Source organism: Emys orbicularis, chromosome 13 (assembly GCF_028017835.1).
Source record: "Emys orbicularis isolate rEmyOrb1 chromosome 13, rEmyOrb1.hap1, whole genome shotgun sequence".
In the NCBI taxonomy this organism is placed as follows: domain Eukaryota; kingdom Metazoa; phylum Chordata; order Testudines; family Emydidae; genus Emys; species Emys orbicularis.
Window position 1 is genome coordinate 23,354,268 of NC_088695.1, and position 17,963 is coordinate 23,372,230.

Genomic DNA, 17,963 nt, shown 5'->3' on the forward strand with positions numbered 1-17,963 from the left:
TACTGCTCTTCCTTTCTCCATTGGTGTATTCTCTCTTGATTTTCTACCTGGTCAATATTAGGATAAGGTGTGGGGATTACGTGTGCATCTCCCAGCTGTCTACCCCCAAGTTCCTAGTTTAAAGCTCTGTTAATCAGTTGTGCCATCCTCCACCCCAGCAGTCTATTTTCCTCCCTACTGAGGTGGAGTCCATCCCATGAGAACAGTCCTCTGTCTGTGAATGTCTCTCAGCCATGAAATATCCCAAAGCCCTCCTTATAGCACCACTGCCTGAGGCATCTGTTGATCATCATAATCTTGTCTTGCCTTCCCTCTTCTCCTCTAGGGACAGGCAGAATCTCACTGAAGATCATCTGAGCCTCCATTTCTTTAAGCGTCTTCCCCAGCTTGGCATAGTCTCCTTTGACACGTTCCAGTGAGAATCTAGCTGTGTCATTTGTTCTCATATGAAGGACAATCAGTGAATTCTTTCCTGCTCTCATTAGAATCCCCTTCAGCCTCAGATCCACATACTGTATCTTAGCTCCTGGCAGACAGCACACCCTTCTATTCTCTGGATCAGCTTTGGTGACAGTCTGTTGAAATGGATCTTTAATGGCCCATAGCTGGGCAGATTGTTACCAGCACCAGTAGAAATTCAGAAAACAATATCTTCAATGCATAGTAATTTATTTGAGAAAGAATCATACAAGCAGTAAAGGTTACATAATGCACATCTCCTTAATAAGCTTCAATTCCCCAAGCATAAACCTTCAGTAACTGTGTTGGCCTTACACAGTATCTCGATTAGCAAACAAAGCAGGTATAGCTACCGATTCTAGATGGAGACTTCTTTTCTTCCGTTCTTTCCCCTCTCAGGTACTTGGTCTGTCAAATATCCCCTGGAAGCAGGGTCTTGGTTACTCCGAGGTCCTCTGGTTCAAAAGTCCCACAAAAGTCCCTCAAAGCAGCATCTTGGTTACCCTGTGGCCTTCTGTCTCACAGCGTCATGAACCTCTTCAAATGTTAATCGGGGAACTAACTTAACTAATTTACTTAGCTTAGCATTTATAACTTTTGTTCTCAAAGGAGTCACATGTCCCAGAAATATGCCCTGTGGTTTTCTCTAATTAATATTTTAGAAGGGACTGCAAAATAGGCACAGATCAATCAGTTGTTACCCTCTCATCAATCATTCATTTAAGCTTTTAGCATGATGCCATCCAAAAAAGGGTCATTTTGACCCTGGGTCAGCCTGTACCAAGCCCACTGATTGCATGATTTTATGTCTTCTTTACTTTGGTGAGCTGGTTTCCCCGGCGGATATATTCCAAAGTTTGATGTTGAAACATAAATGCAGCTAGAACTTTTATTAACTATTTAAGTACAATTTCAGCACTTCCAGTACATTTTCCACACCATCTATATAATGCTAAGCGAATGCTGCTCCCAGAATCCTCTAGCAAATTCAGACACACCAAGCCATATCAAACTTATGCTTGCCACATTTATTCATATCAATCACAGAATTTCATAATAATTCAGCATCGTCCCAACTCAGGCCTGTCTGTTCTTCTTAGTAGAGAGTCCCCAATCACATAGACCTGCTTTTTCCTGGTGTTGGTATGATTTTCCAGCCTTCATCCTGTTCCTTCTGGCTGCAATTCCTCTTGACTTTTGTTCTCCCTTGCAATCTTAGCACTTCTTAGGAATGTGTATTTTTGCAATATTAGCCCTGTTCTTGCCAGATTCTGTGAGCAGGTCCTGCCTCATACCAGGCCTCTGATACAAGGGCTTATGTCTCAAGCTCTCTTCCTACTACAGGTTCCAGTCTAGCAAACAGTTTTCCACAGGTTAATTGTTCTGGTTGCAGGCATTAGCCAGCTCACAAAATTTAGAGACAGAGCTCACTCATTTTTTAATCCTCTCTGGATTGGTCTTGACTAGGAAAAGTGTCTGAGTTTAGTGCAGGGTCAGCTAACACGTGCTGGCTAAGCCTGTCCTAACTTGACCCGTTTTCCAGTGCACATACAGTGAGACACCATTAGCTCAGTTTTAGCTGGTCAAGTTGCAGTCTAGGCGGTTGTGAGAGATCAGCATGCATTACCTATGAAAGTAATCCACCTCCCCTCTGGTCTAACTTTCTGTGTGTCTTGGTTCCTTTAACAGTGAATTTCAAGGTTATTGGACCTGATCATCCCATCACGGTCTCTGCAGGGGAAGATGCCCTGTTACCCTGTCACCTCTCCCCCAGCATGAATGCTCAGGAGATGGAGGTGCGCTGGTTCCAATCCAAGGACTCTGAACTTGTCCATCTGTATCAGGATGGAAAAGATCAGACTGAGCTGCAAATATCAAAGTATCGGGACAGAACAGAGCTGCTGAAGGACGGTATCGTGGATGGAAGAGTTGCCCTGCATATACGCAACATCACCCCCTCTGACCAAGGACAGTTTATCTGTTTCTTCCGATCACCCAGCTTTTTTGGGGAAGCCACTCTGGAACTGAAGGTGACAGGTCAGTAACTTGGCTGCTAATTTGAGTTCCCAGAAGAAGAAGAATTTATTTTGAGGTGTAACTTAATGTGTCTCATTTTCATACCAGTATCCAGAATTCCCTTCTATCTGTCTAGCAGAGAAAGGTGTAATACACACTAATGGCTGGAAGTTGAAGCTAGAGAAATTCAGACTGGAAATAAGGCATAATTTTTTAATAGTGAGAGTTGTCATAAACAGACAGTTAAGGGTTAATGCCTCTTTTACCTGTAAAGGGTTAAGAAGTTCACCTAGCCTAGCTGACACCTGACCAGAGGAACCAATGGGGGGACAAAATGTTTCAAAAGGAAGGAGGGAAGTTCCCTTTGTCTGGGTCAGTTTTCAGTTTTGACCGGAGTGGGAAAGCTCCAGAAATCAGCCTCTTATCAAATAGTGAGTATTAGTGAAGGGAATAAATAGGTTTATGTTTATTTTCTTTGTAACTTATCTTGGGCATTAGGGAATAATCAAATTGGGTAATTTTTGTGTAACTAAGTTTTGGCCCAGGGGAACATCCTCTGTGTTTTGAATCTGTTGTCTGTGAGATCAGCTTGTATGCTATCTCCCAGAGGGTTTTCTTTTACCTTCCTTAATTAAGTCTTATTTTTAAGAACCTGATTGATTTTTCCTTGTGTTAAGATCCATGGGGATTGGATCTGGACTCACCAGGAATAGGTGGGGGAAAGGAGGGGGGATAGTTAAATTCTCCTTGTGTTAAGATCCAAGGGTTTGGATCGGTGTTCACCAGGAAATTGATGAAGAAGTCTCTCAAGGCTACCCAGGGAAGGGAGTTAGTACTTGGGAGTGGTGGCAGCAAAACCAGATCTAAGCTGGTAATTCAGTTTAGGGGTTCACATGCAGGTCCCCATATCTGTACTCTAAAGTCCAGAGTGGGGATGAAACCTATGACAAGAGTAATTAACCATTGGAACAATTTACCAAGAGTTGTGGTGGATTCTCCATCCCTTGCAATTTTAAAATCAAGATTGGCTGTTTTTTTCTAAAAAACCTGCTCTCAGAATCATTTTGGGGGCAGTTCTCTGGCCTGTGTTATGCGGGAGGTCAGACCAGATGATCACAGTGGTCCCTTCTGGCCTTGGAATCTATGAATCTGTGAATGAACCCATGAAAGCTTTTTTAAAGACTATTAATATATATATATATATATATATATATATATATATAAATAAAACTGTCAGGGACAGTACTTGGTCCTGCTAATGAAGGCAGGGGACTGGACTCGATGACCTTTCAAGGTCCCTTCCAGTTCTATGAGATAGGTATATCTCCATATATTAGATCTTTAATCTTTGAGAAAACAGCAAGAGGAGATAAAAAGGTGAATAAAAATACTTTAAAATCAGCTCTAGTTTCTTGCTGCACAACTTCTAAGGGCATGTGTAGGAGTAGGATGGCTGATACTCACTGCTCATCCAGGTGCAGTGCATCACAAGAGGAGCGAGGCTCAGTGGTATCAGCCATCAGTAAGGCTATGTTTTAGTCACGGGTATTTTTATTAAGTCATGGACAGGTCACAGGCAGTAAACAAAAATTCACGGGCCCGTGACTTGTCTGTGACTTTTACTAAAAATACCTCTGACTAAAACTGGGAGGGGACTCAGGGGGCACCACTGGTGTTGGGAGGGAGGATGTAGTCCGGAGAAGCGCCGTGGGTGCTGGGGAGGGGGGCTCAGCTCGGGGAAGTGCCACGGGTTCTGGGGAGGGGGACGCAGCCTGGGGGGGCACCATGGTGCTGGGGAGGGGGGTATGGGTGCTCAGGGGTGAGTCACGGCACTACTCCCACACTACGCTCGGACGTATCTGTGGATACGACAAATGGTTGGTTGAAGTCCGTGGCCCTCAGTACAGGGTCAGACGTAAGGGCTGCCTTAAGCTGGTTAAAGGCTTTGTGACACTTCTTAGTCCACTGAATTGCATTTGGCTGTTTTTTCCTGGTCAGGTCTGTCAGTGGGGTGGCAATTTGGCTGTAGTGTGGTACAAATAATCTGTAATACCTGGCCAAGCCCAGGAAGGTTTGGACCTACTTTTTTGACTTAGGGACAGGCCAATTTTGGATAGCATTTACCTTATCCTGTAGGGGGTTGATAGTACCTTGACCCACCTGGTGTCCAAGGTACATTCCCCTGTTAAGGTCTATTTGACACTTTTTGGCCTTAACGGTTAATCCTGCCTCCCTTATGTGCTGGAAGACAGCTTGGAGGTGTTCCAGGTGTTCTGCCCATGAATCTGAGAATATAGCCACATCGTCAAGGCAGGTGACTTCAAATTCCCCAAATCCAGCCAGAAGGTTATCTACCAGTCTCTGGAAGGTGGTGGGTGCATTTAGCAGTCCAAAAGGGAGCGCATTAAATTCATACAGCCCCACATGGGTGATGAAGGCTGACCTTTCCTTGGCTGGGTCATCTAGCAGCATTTACCAGTACCCCTTAGTTAAGTCTAAGGTGGAGATGAACTGGTCACATCCCAGTTTCTCCAACAGCTCATCTGTGCATGGCATTGGATAGTTTTCTGGGCGAGTTACAGCATTTAGCTTATGGTAGTCCACACAAAAGCTGATTTCCCTATCTGGTTTGGGAACCAGAACCACTGGAGAAGCCCATGCACTCTCAGAGGGGCGGATTACACCCATCTGTAACATGTCCTTGATCTCCCTTTCTATTGCGCTTTTGGCTTGAGGAGCCATCTGGTAGGGTTGGGCTCTAATTGGGCGAGCATCACCTGTGGCAATGGAGTGGTACGCCCGTTCTGTCCATCCTGGGGTCACTGAAAACATCGGCGCAAAGCTGGTACACAGCTCCTGAATTTGCTGTCGCTGCTTACGCCCAAGGGTCATGGAAAGACACCTCTTTCATGCCACCGTTGCTTTTTTCTTCATAGTATACTCCTTCAGGCCACTCAGCGTTGTCTCTCTCCTGGGCTGTTAACTGGAGAACCTTGATTTCTCGGGAATAAAAGGGCTTTAGAGAATTAACATGGTATACTTTAGGTTTTAGGGTAGGGTCTGGGAACGCTATGATGTAATTAACAGTTCCCAGATGTTCTCGGACCATAAATGGACCCTCCCACAACGCTTCCATTTTATTGGCCTGGAGCGCTTTCAGTATCATGACTTGGTCACCTACTTTGAAGGAACACTCTCTGGCATGTTTATCATACCAGGCCTTTTGCTCTTGTTGAGCATGTTGTAGGTTTTCTCGAGCAAAGGCTAGAGAGTCTTTGAGGGTGTATTGCAGCTTGGTTACAAAGTCCAAAATGTTAGTTCCTGGATAAGATGTAACCTCCTCCCATTGCTGCTTCACCAACTGTAATGGCCCCTTAACTTCGTGCCCATAAACGAGTTCAAAGGGTGAAAATCCCAAATTGGGATGTGGTACAGCCCTGTAGGCAAAGAGCAACTGCTGCAACACTAGGTCCTAATAATTGGAGTGTTCATTCACAAATTTATGTATCATGGCCCCCAAAGTCCCATTAAACTTCTCCACTATGCCATTCGTTTGATGGTGGTAAGGTGTGGCAACCAAGTGGTTCACCCCATGAGCTTCCCAAAGATGTTTCATGGTCCCTGCCAGGAAGTTAGTTCCCGAATCTGTAAGCATGTCGGAGGGCCAACCTACCCTGGCAAAAATGTCTGCCAATGCCTGGCTTACACTTTTAGCCCTGGTGTTGCTTAGAGCTACTGCTTCTGGCCATCGGGTGGCAAAATCCATGAAAGTCAGTATGTACAGCTTTCCTCTGGGTGTCTTCTTAGGGAAAGGACCCAGAATATCCTCAGCTACTCACTTAAATGGAACCTCAATTATGGGGAGAGGCTAGAGAGGGGCCTTGACCTGGTCTTGGGACTTTCCCACCCTCTGGCTCACCTCACAAGACTGGACACAGGTAGAAATGTCCTTGCCCATTCCCTCCCAGTGGAATGACTTCCCCCAAACGGTCCTTGGTCCTGTTCACCCCAGCATGGCCACTAGGGTGATCATGGGCTAAGCTCAAGAGCTTTCCCCTATACTTAGTTGGAACTACCAACTGTCTCTGAGGATGCCAGTCCTCCTTGTGCCCACCAGAAAGAGTCTCTTTGTATAAGAGTCCTCCTTCTATAACAAACTTGGACCTGTTAGAAGAGCTGAGAGGTGGTGGATTGCTCTGTGCTGCCGTCCAAGCTCCCTTGAGTCTCTCATCTGCTTCCTGCTCTGCATGGAACTGCTCCCTTGATGCTGGAGACATTAGTTCCTTGCTGGGTTGGGGGCTTGGGCTTGGTCCCGCTGGAAGCAATGCAGGTGATGGAGTTGTTTCCGTTAACTATGAACCGCTCTCTGCTGGTGCACTAGGTGGTATTTCAGGCTCCGGTTGAGCCTCTTGTGCGGGTTTAGCTGCTGCTGCAGGTGCAGGCTCTGTGGTGCCCTTTGGTGCTGGCTCCCCTGACTCTGGTGGGGTTCCAAGCACGGGCTCTAGTGCTGACTGCTCCACCAGTTCCGATCCTTGGGCTGGTTCTGGCTGGGTTCCAGGAACTGGATCTACAACTGCTGCTATAGACTCTGGTTTGGGGCTTGGTTCCACCACCTCTGGCTGGGTTCCTGTAGGAGGCTCAGGAATGGAGTTAGGTCTGGAGGCCTGTTTAGCCTGGCTGCGGGTGACCATCCCCACCCTTTTTGTTAGACTACATGGTTGGCTAAGTCTTCTCCCAGCAGCATGGGAATGGGATAATCATCATAGACTGCAAAAGTCCATATTACTGGACAGGCAACCTTGTACTGGACAGGCAACTTGGCTGTAGGCAAGTTAAAAGAGTTGGCCTTAAAGGGTTGCACCGTCACTTGGGCCTCTGGGTCGATGAATTTGGGGTCCACCAGGGATTGGTGGATCGCTGACACTTGTGCGCCAGTGTCTCTTCACGCAGTAATCTTCCTCCCACCCACACTCACAGTTTCCCTTTGCTCTGGGGGTATTTGCGAGGCATCTGGGCCTGAAGCAGTAGCGTAGCTGGAGGGGTGCAGGGGAAGCAGCTGCTTCCCCTCAGCAAATTTTTCAAAAGCCCATGCCTTAGTTAGGCGGGGTTACCATGGCGCCAGCGGTGCTGCTCTGAAGCCCGGCTTCCCCCAGCGTGCTGCTGCATACCCCGCCCCCTCTCACCGCCACGCCCATCAGCTGTGTCTCCCAGCAGGAGGGAGAAGCTGATTGCCCAGGTAGGAGACGATTAAGTACTGAGCTCCAGCAAGCTGGGCTCCTGCAGGCAGGCTTTGCCAGCTTCCCCCAGCATGCTGCATTGCATACCCTGCCCCCTCCCTGCCACGCCGGCTGTCTCCCAGCAGGAGGGAGACAGACTGCTAATCAGGGAGGCGGGGAGGGGGAAAGAACTGAGCTCCAGCAAGCTGGGCTCCTGGGGAGGAGGAGAGGCTGGGGCCTTGGGGAAGAAGGGGGTCAGTTGGGGCATGCCCCCCCATAGGGGGCAGGGACACCCACCTCACCCACCAGTCAACTGTTTATGGGGCCCTTGGGGGCCCATGAGCCATCAGCTGTTCGGCAAGGGTGGGGGCAGTAGGGTAGCTAGGGGAGTGCTGTTTAGCTGGTTTTTGGCCACTAGCCAATCAGCGAGGGGAACTGCTCCTGGAGCAGGGGCTGAGCTGGGAGACCCCACCAGTGAGGTGCAGCACCACCTCCTTCTCCTACCTGCTCCTTGTGGCACTGTGGCAGGCGTGCTTTCTCTGGCTCTGCAGCAGCAGCTCCTAACCTCTCACACAACTAAAGGCAGCCAGTAGCAGCAGCTGGTAAGTGTATTTCAAAGGGGGTCTTTCTTGTGGTGAGGGTGGTGGGGACTGGAAACCCCCCAGGTGTCTGTGAGAGCCAGCACCTGGCTGCTGGTGGGATGGCCGTCTGCATGGTGGGGGGCAGGGGGCTCAGCCAGAGGCATCTCCAAAAACATCCCCTGCACCCCCGCAGCAGAGAGACTGAGAGTACCAGCCCCTGCCGGGCAGCTGGACCAGGACAGGCATGGGGGGTGGGGGGGGAGGCGTGTCTCCTGTGGGGTGTGGTGTCCCTGCTTGCCCTCCCTGCCCAGGCAGACGCCTGCCTCTCAGAGACAGTGGCCATGTAGTGTGCTTGGTTCCCCCTCCCTGGCAGCTGGGTGACTACCTCTTAGGGGGTGAGGGGTGGAAGGGAAGAGGCAGTGGGGAAGGGATAGGGGTGGGGGGGTAGGAGAGGAAAACTATCAGGGAAATCTTCATAGCTACAATCTCTGCCTTGGGGTTGTGGATGGAATTGTCTCCCAAGGGACGGCTGGAACCATCTGCTGTGCTCTCTGTGAGCTGAGGGGTGAAAACATTATATGTGTTTAGTAGTCCATGTGATCTGGCAAACACAAGTCCAGGCACCATGTTGGGGGGCAGGGAGAGGTAGCCTGATTTTCCCTCTCCTATCAGGGGAAACCTGAATTGTCTCCTAAGGGAAGGGCTTGTCTTGTGATCATGTTGGGGGGCGGGGAGGGGGGTATTGCTGAGTCCCAGGATTGAGTAATTCTCTGGTGATGGTCATTAAATGACTAATTGTCATTCACTTGCTGTACACAATGGCGGGTGATGGTTGTTTAACATCCACCCAGCCATTTGGTCAAGTGCCTTGTTTCTTGGGAGTTGCCTTCTGTTACTTCTTTAATTTCATCCTACTCACAGGAGAGTGGGATGAAATTACAAATTCTGGTTCTAAGGACCTGCTGCCTGGATCCCATATTGCCTTGCACTGGGACTGGGAATTAGTGCCCTGCAACTCCTCCTATTGGGCCAGTGTAGATCCTGCTGTTAGTACAGCTATTTGCAGGTGCCCTTGTGTTTAGCTGAACCGTTGGACTCAGTTTAGTGGGGATGGACTCAGAGACTGAGAGCTAAACTGACACTACTGTCCTGCTGTGTGGATCCCAGTGTGCTTGTACTGTGAATTTTTGGCATGCACATGTGGCTATATTTATCTCATTGTGCTGGTGCTACTTCCTTGGTGTGATGATGACATTATGCTAAGATGAATCGTGAAAATAGTGTCCTGTTGTGATGGTCACTCTGTGCTGTTCATGTGAATCTTGCATTTTTGTATGCTGTGTTGGTGTAGTGTAGCCCTGTTGTTCCCAGGAAATTGGAGCCACAAGGTGGGTGAGGTAATATCTTTTATTGGAGCAACTTTTGTTGGTGAGAGAGAGACAAGCTTTTGAGCTTTCACAGAACTCTTCTTCAGGAAGAAGAAAGAACTTCGTGAAAGCTCCAAAGCTTGTCTCTCTTTCTTCTTCCTGAAGAAGAGTTCTGTGAAAGCTCAAAAGCTTGTCTCTCTCACCAACAGAAGCTGGTCCAATAAAAAATATTTTACCTCACCCACCTTGATATATATTTACCCCTCCCCACCCCATATTACCTCACCCAGCTTTCCAGGAGTGAGTTTTTATGATGACATGGGAAGTGCTCTGACTGGTCCTGACTTCTCTGTAGCAGCCCGTCTAGCTTGCACTGCAGCCCCGTACCTGGGGGCTGGGTGCCTGCAGCGCTGAGACTCTGTGAGATCAGGGACTCACAGACCCAGCTAGGAGGGGAAGGGCACCTCCTCCTTGGCCTCTCTCTCTTGCTGCCTCCTTTTCCCGAGTGGCCTCATGATGCACAGAGCCAGCATGGCTAGGTGCTGCATTGGAGTCTCCCAGTGCAGCCCCGCAACCCCTCTCCCCCATGCAAACCCCCAACAGACCGTGCCCACCTCTGTCCGATTGTCTCTCTCATGTGGGGGACTGTGCCCCCCCTCCTTGCTCCTCTGTGCTGCCTGCTTCCAGGGGCCACAGATTGCAGAGCAGCCCCCTCAGGAGAGATGAGAGGGGCTGTCCCACCGGGGGCGTGCGAGCAATGGCCCCCTCACAGCGAGATGCTGCACTGCCCCTGCCTCTGTCTGGGTGGTGGCCCCAGCCTGAGGAGTGCAAGGCAGCATGAGCTGAGCATGGGGGCTGGGGGCCAGGCCAGCAAGCCTGATCACTGACACTCCAGGTGTGCCCAAGTGCGGAGCTAGTGCTCCGGGCTTCTCCTTCATTCAGTGACACATCATTGGGACTTGCTTTTTTCGTGCAGAATTTGCCTTTCAGAAAGCAAACCAGCCCCCCCCCCCCAAGCCCTTTTCAATGGGATCCTGGGGGCTCAGGTCCCTTGGGGAGTCAGCATTGGGATTGCATTAAGTGGGGGTTGTGACGATGCGGTTCTGACGGGGACCCAACTGAGAGTGCCAATTCAGGACAAATTGCTAAAACAGGGCAGTTACAGCCCAAGGCTGGGGTTTTTCCACCTTTAAGGCAAACCAAACCAGCCAGACAGTGAAGTCGTTGGTCTCACCCCACTGGCTAACCACAAGTCACACAAGCAATTCCCTTAGACACTCCAGTTTCGCAGTATCACCACCAGTGCCACTCGTTATGGGGACAAATGGTTATGAAAACCAATGCCCCAGTAAAAGAAAAAAGGTTCTCCTGATCCCAAAGGACCAAGCCCCAGACCCAGGTCAATATACAAATCAGATCTTACCCACAAATCACGCTGTAGCCAATCCTTTAGAATCTAAAGGTTTATTCATAAAAGGAAAAAGATATAGATGAGTTAGAATCAGTTAAATGGAATCAATTACATACAGCAATGGCAAAGTTCTTAGGTTCAGGCTTGGATTGGATCTGGTCTTGCCACAGGATTCCTGTATGACTCATGTGATTTTCCCAAGAGCTAAAGAAAACAGCTACTTTATCTGTACAAGCTCTGGCAAATGTTTGGAACCCAGTTAACATCAAATTAATGTAGATATTAATGTTGTTCATAGTACAGGAATCTTGGCATTTAGCCATGAAAGCAATATGGAGGCATGCCTCAGTTTCCCTTTTCATACAGCACATTAGGTCTGGAATATCTTTTCCCCTGTGAAAAGTTCCAATACTGTTTACAGGCATTAACTGTGAAACACCAGTATAACAAGGCCTTTTAACATAAAGTGTGTTCTTATGTATTCCTTTTAACATGTTCAAGGGATTTTTCAAAAGATTAGGCACATGGTACATTTTTACAGTTTGTGGTAATAGCAACACATTTGTTACAAAAATTACCATTAGCAATAACAACAAATTCATTGCAAGTGTCCATTTACAATCATGTTTGTCGTGCCACACCTTTGGCTCAATACCATTGTAGTTTGGGCATTTTAGGGGTAACCTGTGGCTTCCCTTTGCAAAATTCAGTTTTCTCTTTCCTCCTTGTCCTGCAGGATCAAACCCTGATTTCTCTTGCTTAACAGAATTCACTGGCTGATGGGGTGGGCTCTCTGGGCTAACAGCTATTAGCAAGTCCTTCCTCTCCCAGCCAGACAAGTAATTTGCATTACCACAGACTGGAGCCAGTCCACCAGTTTTCATATCCTTAACTGCTATTTCCAAGGCTGGACTCTGTCTTAAAGAGATACCACACAAATTCAAAGAGTCTGAGGGTGAGAGTTTGCTTGCTGTCCCCTGCATCCTCAAGCATTCGGCCATAAAACTGTTCTGCTTTGAAACCCCAGTAACCAAATCTGTCCTCAGACCCTGAAGCACAGACTGCTCACTTAAAGAATTAGCATGGAGACATTCCTGTTCCAACACCATTGTCTTCCCAACAAGCTGGCCACACACAGCCACTTGGGTATAGGGCTGCTCAACTTTCTTAACAGCTTTTACTCCATCTGAGACCTTCTTAAAGCTACCCACACTGGATCTTTCAAAAGGAAAGTCAGTGGATCCATTCACAACAGAAAATTTCTGGCTGTTAGGAACTGAAACTTCCCTGATTAAATCACTTTCACACCCTTCAGTTGCAGCAAACGGCTTGTACAGATCACCATGAGGATTCCTTCCCTTAGGAGCTTCTCTAAGCAACAATTCACCCTTCACAGAAATTCTTCCCTTACCCTCTTTACCTAGGGCTTGCTCTAAAGGAACACTTTCCTGAGCAGCAACAGACTTTTTCTGGGTCTGTCTTACGTCCAGGATCACCTTTGGCCCATCAGGCGGATTCCTACACAATCCCCTTTCAGGCAAACCCGTAGACTCACTAGATAAAAGGTTAGAAGCATTCTCCTTCCCTTTGCCACACACAAGTTCAGGAATCTTTTTCTTCTTGCTACAAGTTGCTACAAGATAGATTGTCTGGGTTAGCTTTGCTCTCCATTGAAAGACAATTGGCTACTATAGTAGATTATAATAAAGTAATAGATAACTTTGCTAGAATGAAGCTTAGACGAAAGAGGCGGTTGTAGTGCTTCATAGATTATCATATTGTTTTGATCTTATCTTTGAAATATAAAATAAGTAAATAACACGTGTTTTTATTATGTTTTGATTTTATATACAATACTGTAAAACTTTTTTTATATTTTAAATGCAAAATAACACACGTACTTATAAAACAATATCATTCTTGTGTTTTTATTTTAAGTACAAAATAAATATGTATAACAAATTTAAAAGTATGTAACTAGTAATTTGATATGGCGGCGGGTGGCGCCTTTTTTTGTGTTCGCTTCCCCAGATGTTAGAACCTGGCTACGCCACTGGCCTGAAGGCTCTCAGTGGGACTGCAGGGTGATGAGTTGCAGTCGGTTGGTGCTCTTGGGACAGCTGGCCTTCACATGCCCCAGCTCATTACATTTAAAGCATCTCCCAGCTGACTGTGGGCTGGGGCGAGGTGGGTGGTTGGAGAGTGGGGTGATGGGACGAGATGGGGCATCTGGGGTTTCCCTGGCTGTGTGGAGGGACCTGCGTTGGGCTGACCTCAATGGTGGGGTGTTGTCTCGGGTTGCCCCTTCTGGTATCCACTCCAACTGCTACTACCTTTCTTCTTCTCCGCCACCTCCACACATTTGTTTCCGATCTCCCCTGCCTTGATTACAGTTTTTGGCTTCCCATCTAGGATGTACCTTTCTATTTCCTCAGGAACACTCTCTAAGAGCTGCTCCATTTGTTTTAGGAGAGACAGATCTTCCAGAGATTTAATACTTGCTCCTGATATCCAGGCATCCCATTTTTTTTACAATGTGGTAGACGTGTCGGGAAAATGCCACGTCTGGTTTCCACTTTAGGGCTCTGAACCGCCGACAGGCATGCTTGGGTGTTAGTCCCATTCTAATTCTGGCCTTTTGTTTAAAAAGTTCATACTCGTTCATGTGTTCTTTAGGCATTTCAGCTGCCACGTCTGCTAAGGGTCCACTGAGTTGCGGCCTCAGCTCCACCATATACTGGTCTGTCGGGGTGTTGTACACAAGGCAGGCCCTTTCAAAATTTTCTAAGAAGGCCTCTGTATCAACGCCTACCTTGTATGTGGGGAATTTCTTAGAATGGGGAGCAGTACCTGGAGAAGGACTGTTAAGGTTACCTGGTTGGTTCAGCTTAGCCTTTTCCAGCTCTAAGTGCTTCAGCTCCATTTTCAAGCGCTTTGCCTCTGCTTCCGCCTCCAAGCGCTTCATTTCCAAGCGCTTCTCTCTCCTGTCTTCCGCCTCCGCTTCCAAGCACTTCATCTCTAGGAAGAAATTCCTGTCTTCAGCAATCAGAACTCGGTCTGGGTTAAGGGCATTCCTCCAGCTTGACACCGGGATCTCGGACTGGGGAGGGCTGATCCTTCCTCCCTGGAAAGTCTCCGGTCCCCCCATCCCCTCCCTGCATTTCTGTCATGGAGCTGGATGTCTGGGCTTGATCTGGGTCTGTCTTCTCCGAGGCATGCCACTTTGGGAAGATTGGTTTCTCTAGGGTTTCGGTGCCTGATCTCAACTTCATGCACAGACTGCCCTACTCTAGCCGAACTATTTCGTTGCCATAAAGCTAGAAAAGAAAAAAAGAAAAATATAAACTGCTTGTTGGACTCCCTGACTTTGCAGGCTAATTCCCCTGGTGTGGCCTCATGCTGGTGAGTCATTGCATTGTAACTCCCTTGCTGGACAATAGCGATTGATGGGTTGTTTGACACCCCGCCCAGGTGTTGGTTGCTTTCCCTGCTGTTGCCTCTGGGGAGTTAATACTGGCTGATTCCCCTAACTTACAGCATGTTTTAGTGACAACCATACTACACAATTCTCATAACTTCATATGCACTGATGATATACATATATGGATAGAGAAATGACTTTCAGCAGATCATAACCGTTCCCCTGATACCTTACAAGGCATGCTTTATATGTAAGATCACGATTATATGAAAATGAGGAATATGGGGATTCCTCATTAAAAATCATTAAAAAGGGGATAGAGAATAAGACTGAGAATATATTATTGCCCTTATATAAATCCATGGTACGCCCACATCTCGAATACTGTGTACAGATGTGGTCTCCTCACCTCAAAAAAGATATTCTAGCACTAGAAAAGGTTCAGAAAAGAGCAACTAAAATGATTAAGGGTTTAGAGAGGGTCCCATATGAGGAAAGATTAAAGAGGCTAGGACTCTTCAGTTTGGAAAAGAGAAGACTAAGGGGGGACATGATAGAGGTATATAAAATCATGAGTGATGTTGAGAAAGTGGATAAGGAAAAGTTATTTACTTATTCCCATAATACAAGAACTAGGGGTCACCAAATGAAATTAATAGGCAGCAGGTTTAAAACAAATAAAAGGAAGTTCTTCTTCACGCAGCGCACAGTCAACTTGTGGAACTCCTTACCTGAGGAGGTTGTGAAGGCTAGGACTATAACAATGTTTAAAAGGGGACTGGATAAATTCATGGTGGCTAAGTCCATAAATGGCTATTAGCCAGGATGGGTAAGAATGGTGTCCCTAGCCTCTGTTCGTCAGAGGATGGAGATGGATGGCAGGAGAGAGATCACTTGATCATTGCCTGTTAGGTTCACTCCCTCTGGGGCACCTGGCATTGGCCACTGTCGGTAGACAGATACTGGGCTAGATGGACCTTTGGTCTGACCCAGTACGGCCTTTCTTATGTTCTTATGGGGATTACAGCACGCTCCCCCAAGGTATAGAATGTCACAGTGTGTGCATGTCATGTTGGGGCCAGGGGCTGCTGCAGCAACAGTTTCTGAAGTTGATTGATTGTTGTCTTAATAAAGCTTGTTGGATTTCACCCTTTTGGTCTCCGCTTCCACTGCTCAACACAGAGGTGAGGCAATAAATACACCATGAGCCTCCCAGGCAGAGCTGCCAAGCAGCTCATGGTGCCTTTTCACAACAAGGCTGACAGAATGTGATTTACAGCTTTCCTACACTATGGGGGCTACAGTGGCACAGCCATGGCACTCTAGCTACGCCACTGTAACCCCATAGTGCAGACACAGACTAAAGCGATGGAAGGGTTTTTCCATTGCTGTAGGTAATCCACCTTCCCAAGCAACAGTAGCTAGGTCAACTTCACCTGCGTAGGTCTGAGATTAACACTTAATCTGCTGGCACTCAATCTTTACCATTAGCTCAGTCTGCTTCTGCATGTTGTCTCTGTAGACAATTTGTCATACAAGTCCTGGTATCATGCTGGTGTGAGCACCTGCAATCCATTTCTTGTGAATTTATTTTTTGATGGTTCTGATGCAATCTGTGTGTCAGAAGATGTGGTGTCAATTCTGATCCGCATGCCGCTCATTGATTCTTCTGATTTAGGTATCTCTTGCATATTTGTTGTTGGCATTGTACGGTCAAGTCTTAGGTGCCTTCTATTACATAGAATCATAGAAGATTAGGGTTGGACGAGACCTCAAGAGGTCATCTAGTCCAACCCCCTGCTCAAAGCAGGACCAATCTCCAACTAAATCATCCCAGCCAGGACTTTGTCAAGCCGGGCCTTAAAAACATCTGTCCCTTTCTCCTGTAGGTGTTTCAGTGTGATATGACTATGGCTCCTGTAGTTATTTCCCATGCTGGTTGCCAACCTTGTGTTGTTTCCATGCATGTGGATCTCAATGATGGAACACAGATAGTGGCTTAGCTGTCCAGTCATAGTATTTCTTCTGTCATTCTTGTAGCTGTTTTAATCTGGTGTGAGCCTCTGCAGTATTTTGGGTTGTAACAATGTATATGAAGATGGAAGAGTTGTTCTTAACATCTTTCCCTTCAGCAACCTTGTGAGACAGTATTCCATACCTCTCAGTGGGGTGTTTCACACTTCAGAAAAACTAAGTAGGAATCTCTACCCAAAGCAGCCATTTTGTGAAACATTGATTTTATCATCTGAATGGTTCTCTCGGTCATTCCATTAGATTGTTGCTATCTAGGACTGAGTGAGTGTATTTCACACCCCAAGATCTCTCCAAGTTACTCATTTCTATGCTTGGAAACAGAATGTGGTCAATTGCTAACTTTTTTGGGATTCCATGTCTTGCAAATACAGCTGTCAGTTTAGCAATAACGGAATGTGCTGATTTGTCTGACCAATGCAAAACTTCTAGAAATTTGGAAAAGTAGCCCTCTAGGAGTAGATATGAGTGTTTGCCAAAGTAAAAAAACGTTGGCAGATATCTTTTGACATGGGATATCAGGAATCTTATAAGACCATAGTGGTTCTTTCTGGTTACTCACCTACATTCCTGACACACCCTGCATCCTTGTACAAGTTATTCTATGTATTGGGATGTACCAGGCCAGAACATTATCTGCCTTGATCTTGCTTTAGCTCTCTGAATGCCTTGGTGAGACTCATGCAAGCATTTCCTGCCTTGTATTGTTAGCAATAATGATCTTGTCACCAGCCATTAATAAATCTTGTTGTAATGAAATAGTGCTTTGCACAGCCCAGTATGGCTGCACTCTGTCATTCACTTTTCTTCTGTGTGGCCAGCCTTCATGTACTGTATTGTGTAAGGCTTGCATTACAGGGTCTTCCTGTGTGTCCTCCTTCCATTTGTTTAACAAATCTGTGCCGAGTGTAATGGTGGCCTCAACTGCATAGATGACCTTTTCATCAGTGATTTCATCATTTGGGTCTGTAGTACATTCCACTGCAGCGCTTGACAGTCTGGCTGGAGTTAACATTTCTTTACAAGATGTATGTGTGACTTTTAGATCATAATTCTGTAATTGAAGTAGCACATGGTATAGATTTGCAGCTCCTTTTCCAAGGGGTTTGGAGAATACCAACTCCATTGGCTCATGATCAAACTGTACCTCAACCTTGTCACAGTTTAGGGCAACTGCACCTGTATTTCCCCTTAGTGGTCACACAAGGGCACTCACAATCAAGTTTCCGGTTCCCTAGCCATTGCCTTTCTTGAATTGAAACCTGTGTCTCTCTCCTTCCTGACCAGGGTATTTCCAGGCTGAACAGTTGTCTGCCTTCACAGTGTATTTCTCAGCAAAAGACAGTCTGCTGAAGCAGGCCTGCTTCACTTCTCCCCTTAGCGATGGTACCCAGTATAATTGCTACAGTTATAAGCTACCACACAGCACTTCCTATGCAAGCCTAGTTTATTACTAAGTGT

General features: G+C 46.9%; 1 protein-coding gene across 1 annotated transcript in view; it reads left to right on the forward strand.

Annotated features, from left to right (window-relative positions):
- Positions 1-17,963, forward strand: part of LOC135887289 (butyrophilin subfamily 1 member A1-like) — a 78,137-nt gene that overhangs the window by 20,717 nt on the left and 39,457 nt on the right. Inside the window, exon 4 of the mRNA XM_065415041.1 lies at positions 2,149-2,496. Coding sequence (XP_065271113.1) covers positions 2,149-2,496 — 348 coding nt within the window. The remainder of the gene's footprint in view (positions 1-2,148; positions 2,497-17,963) is intronic.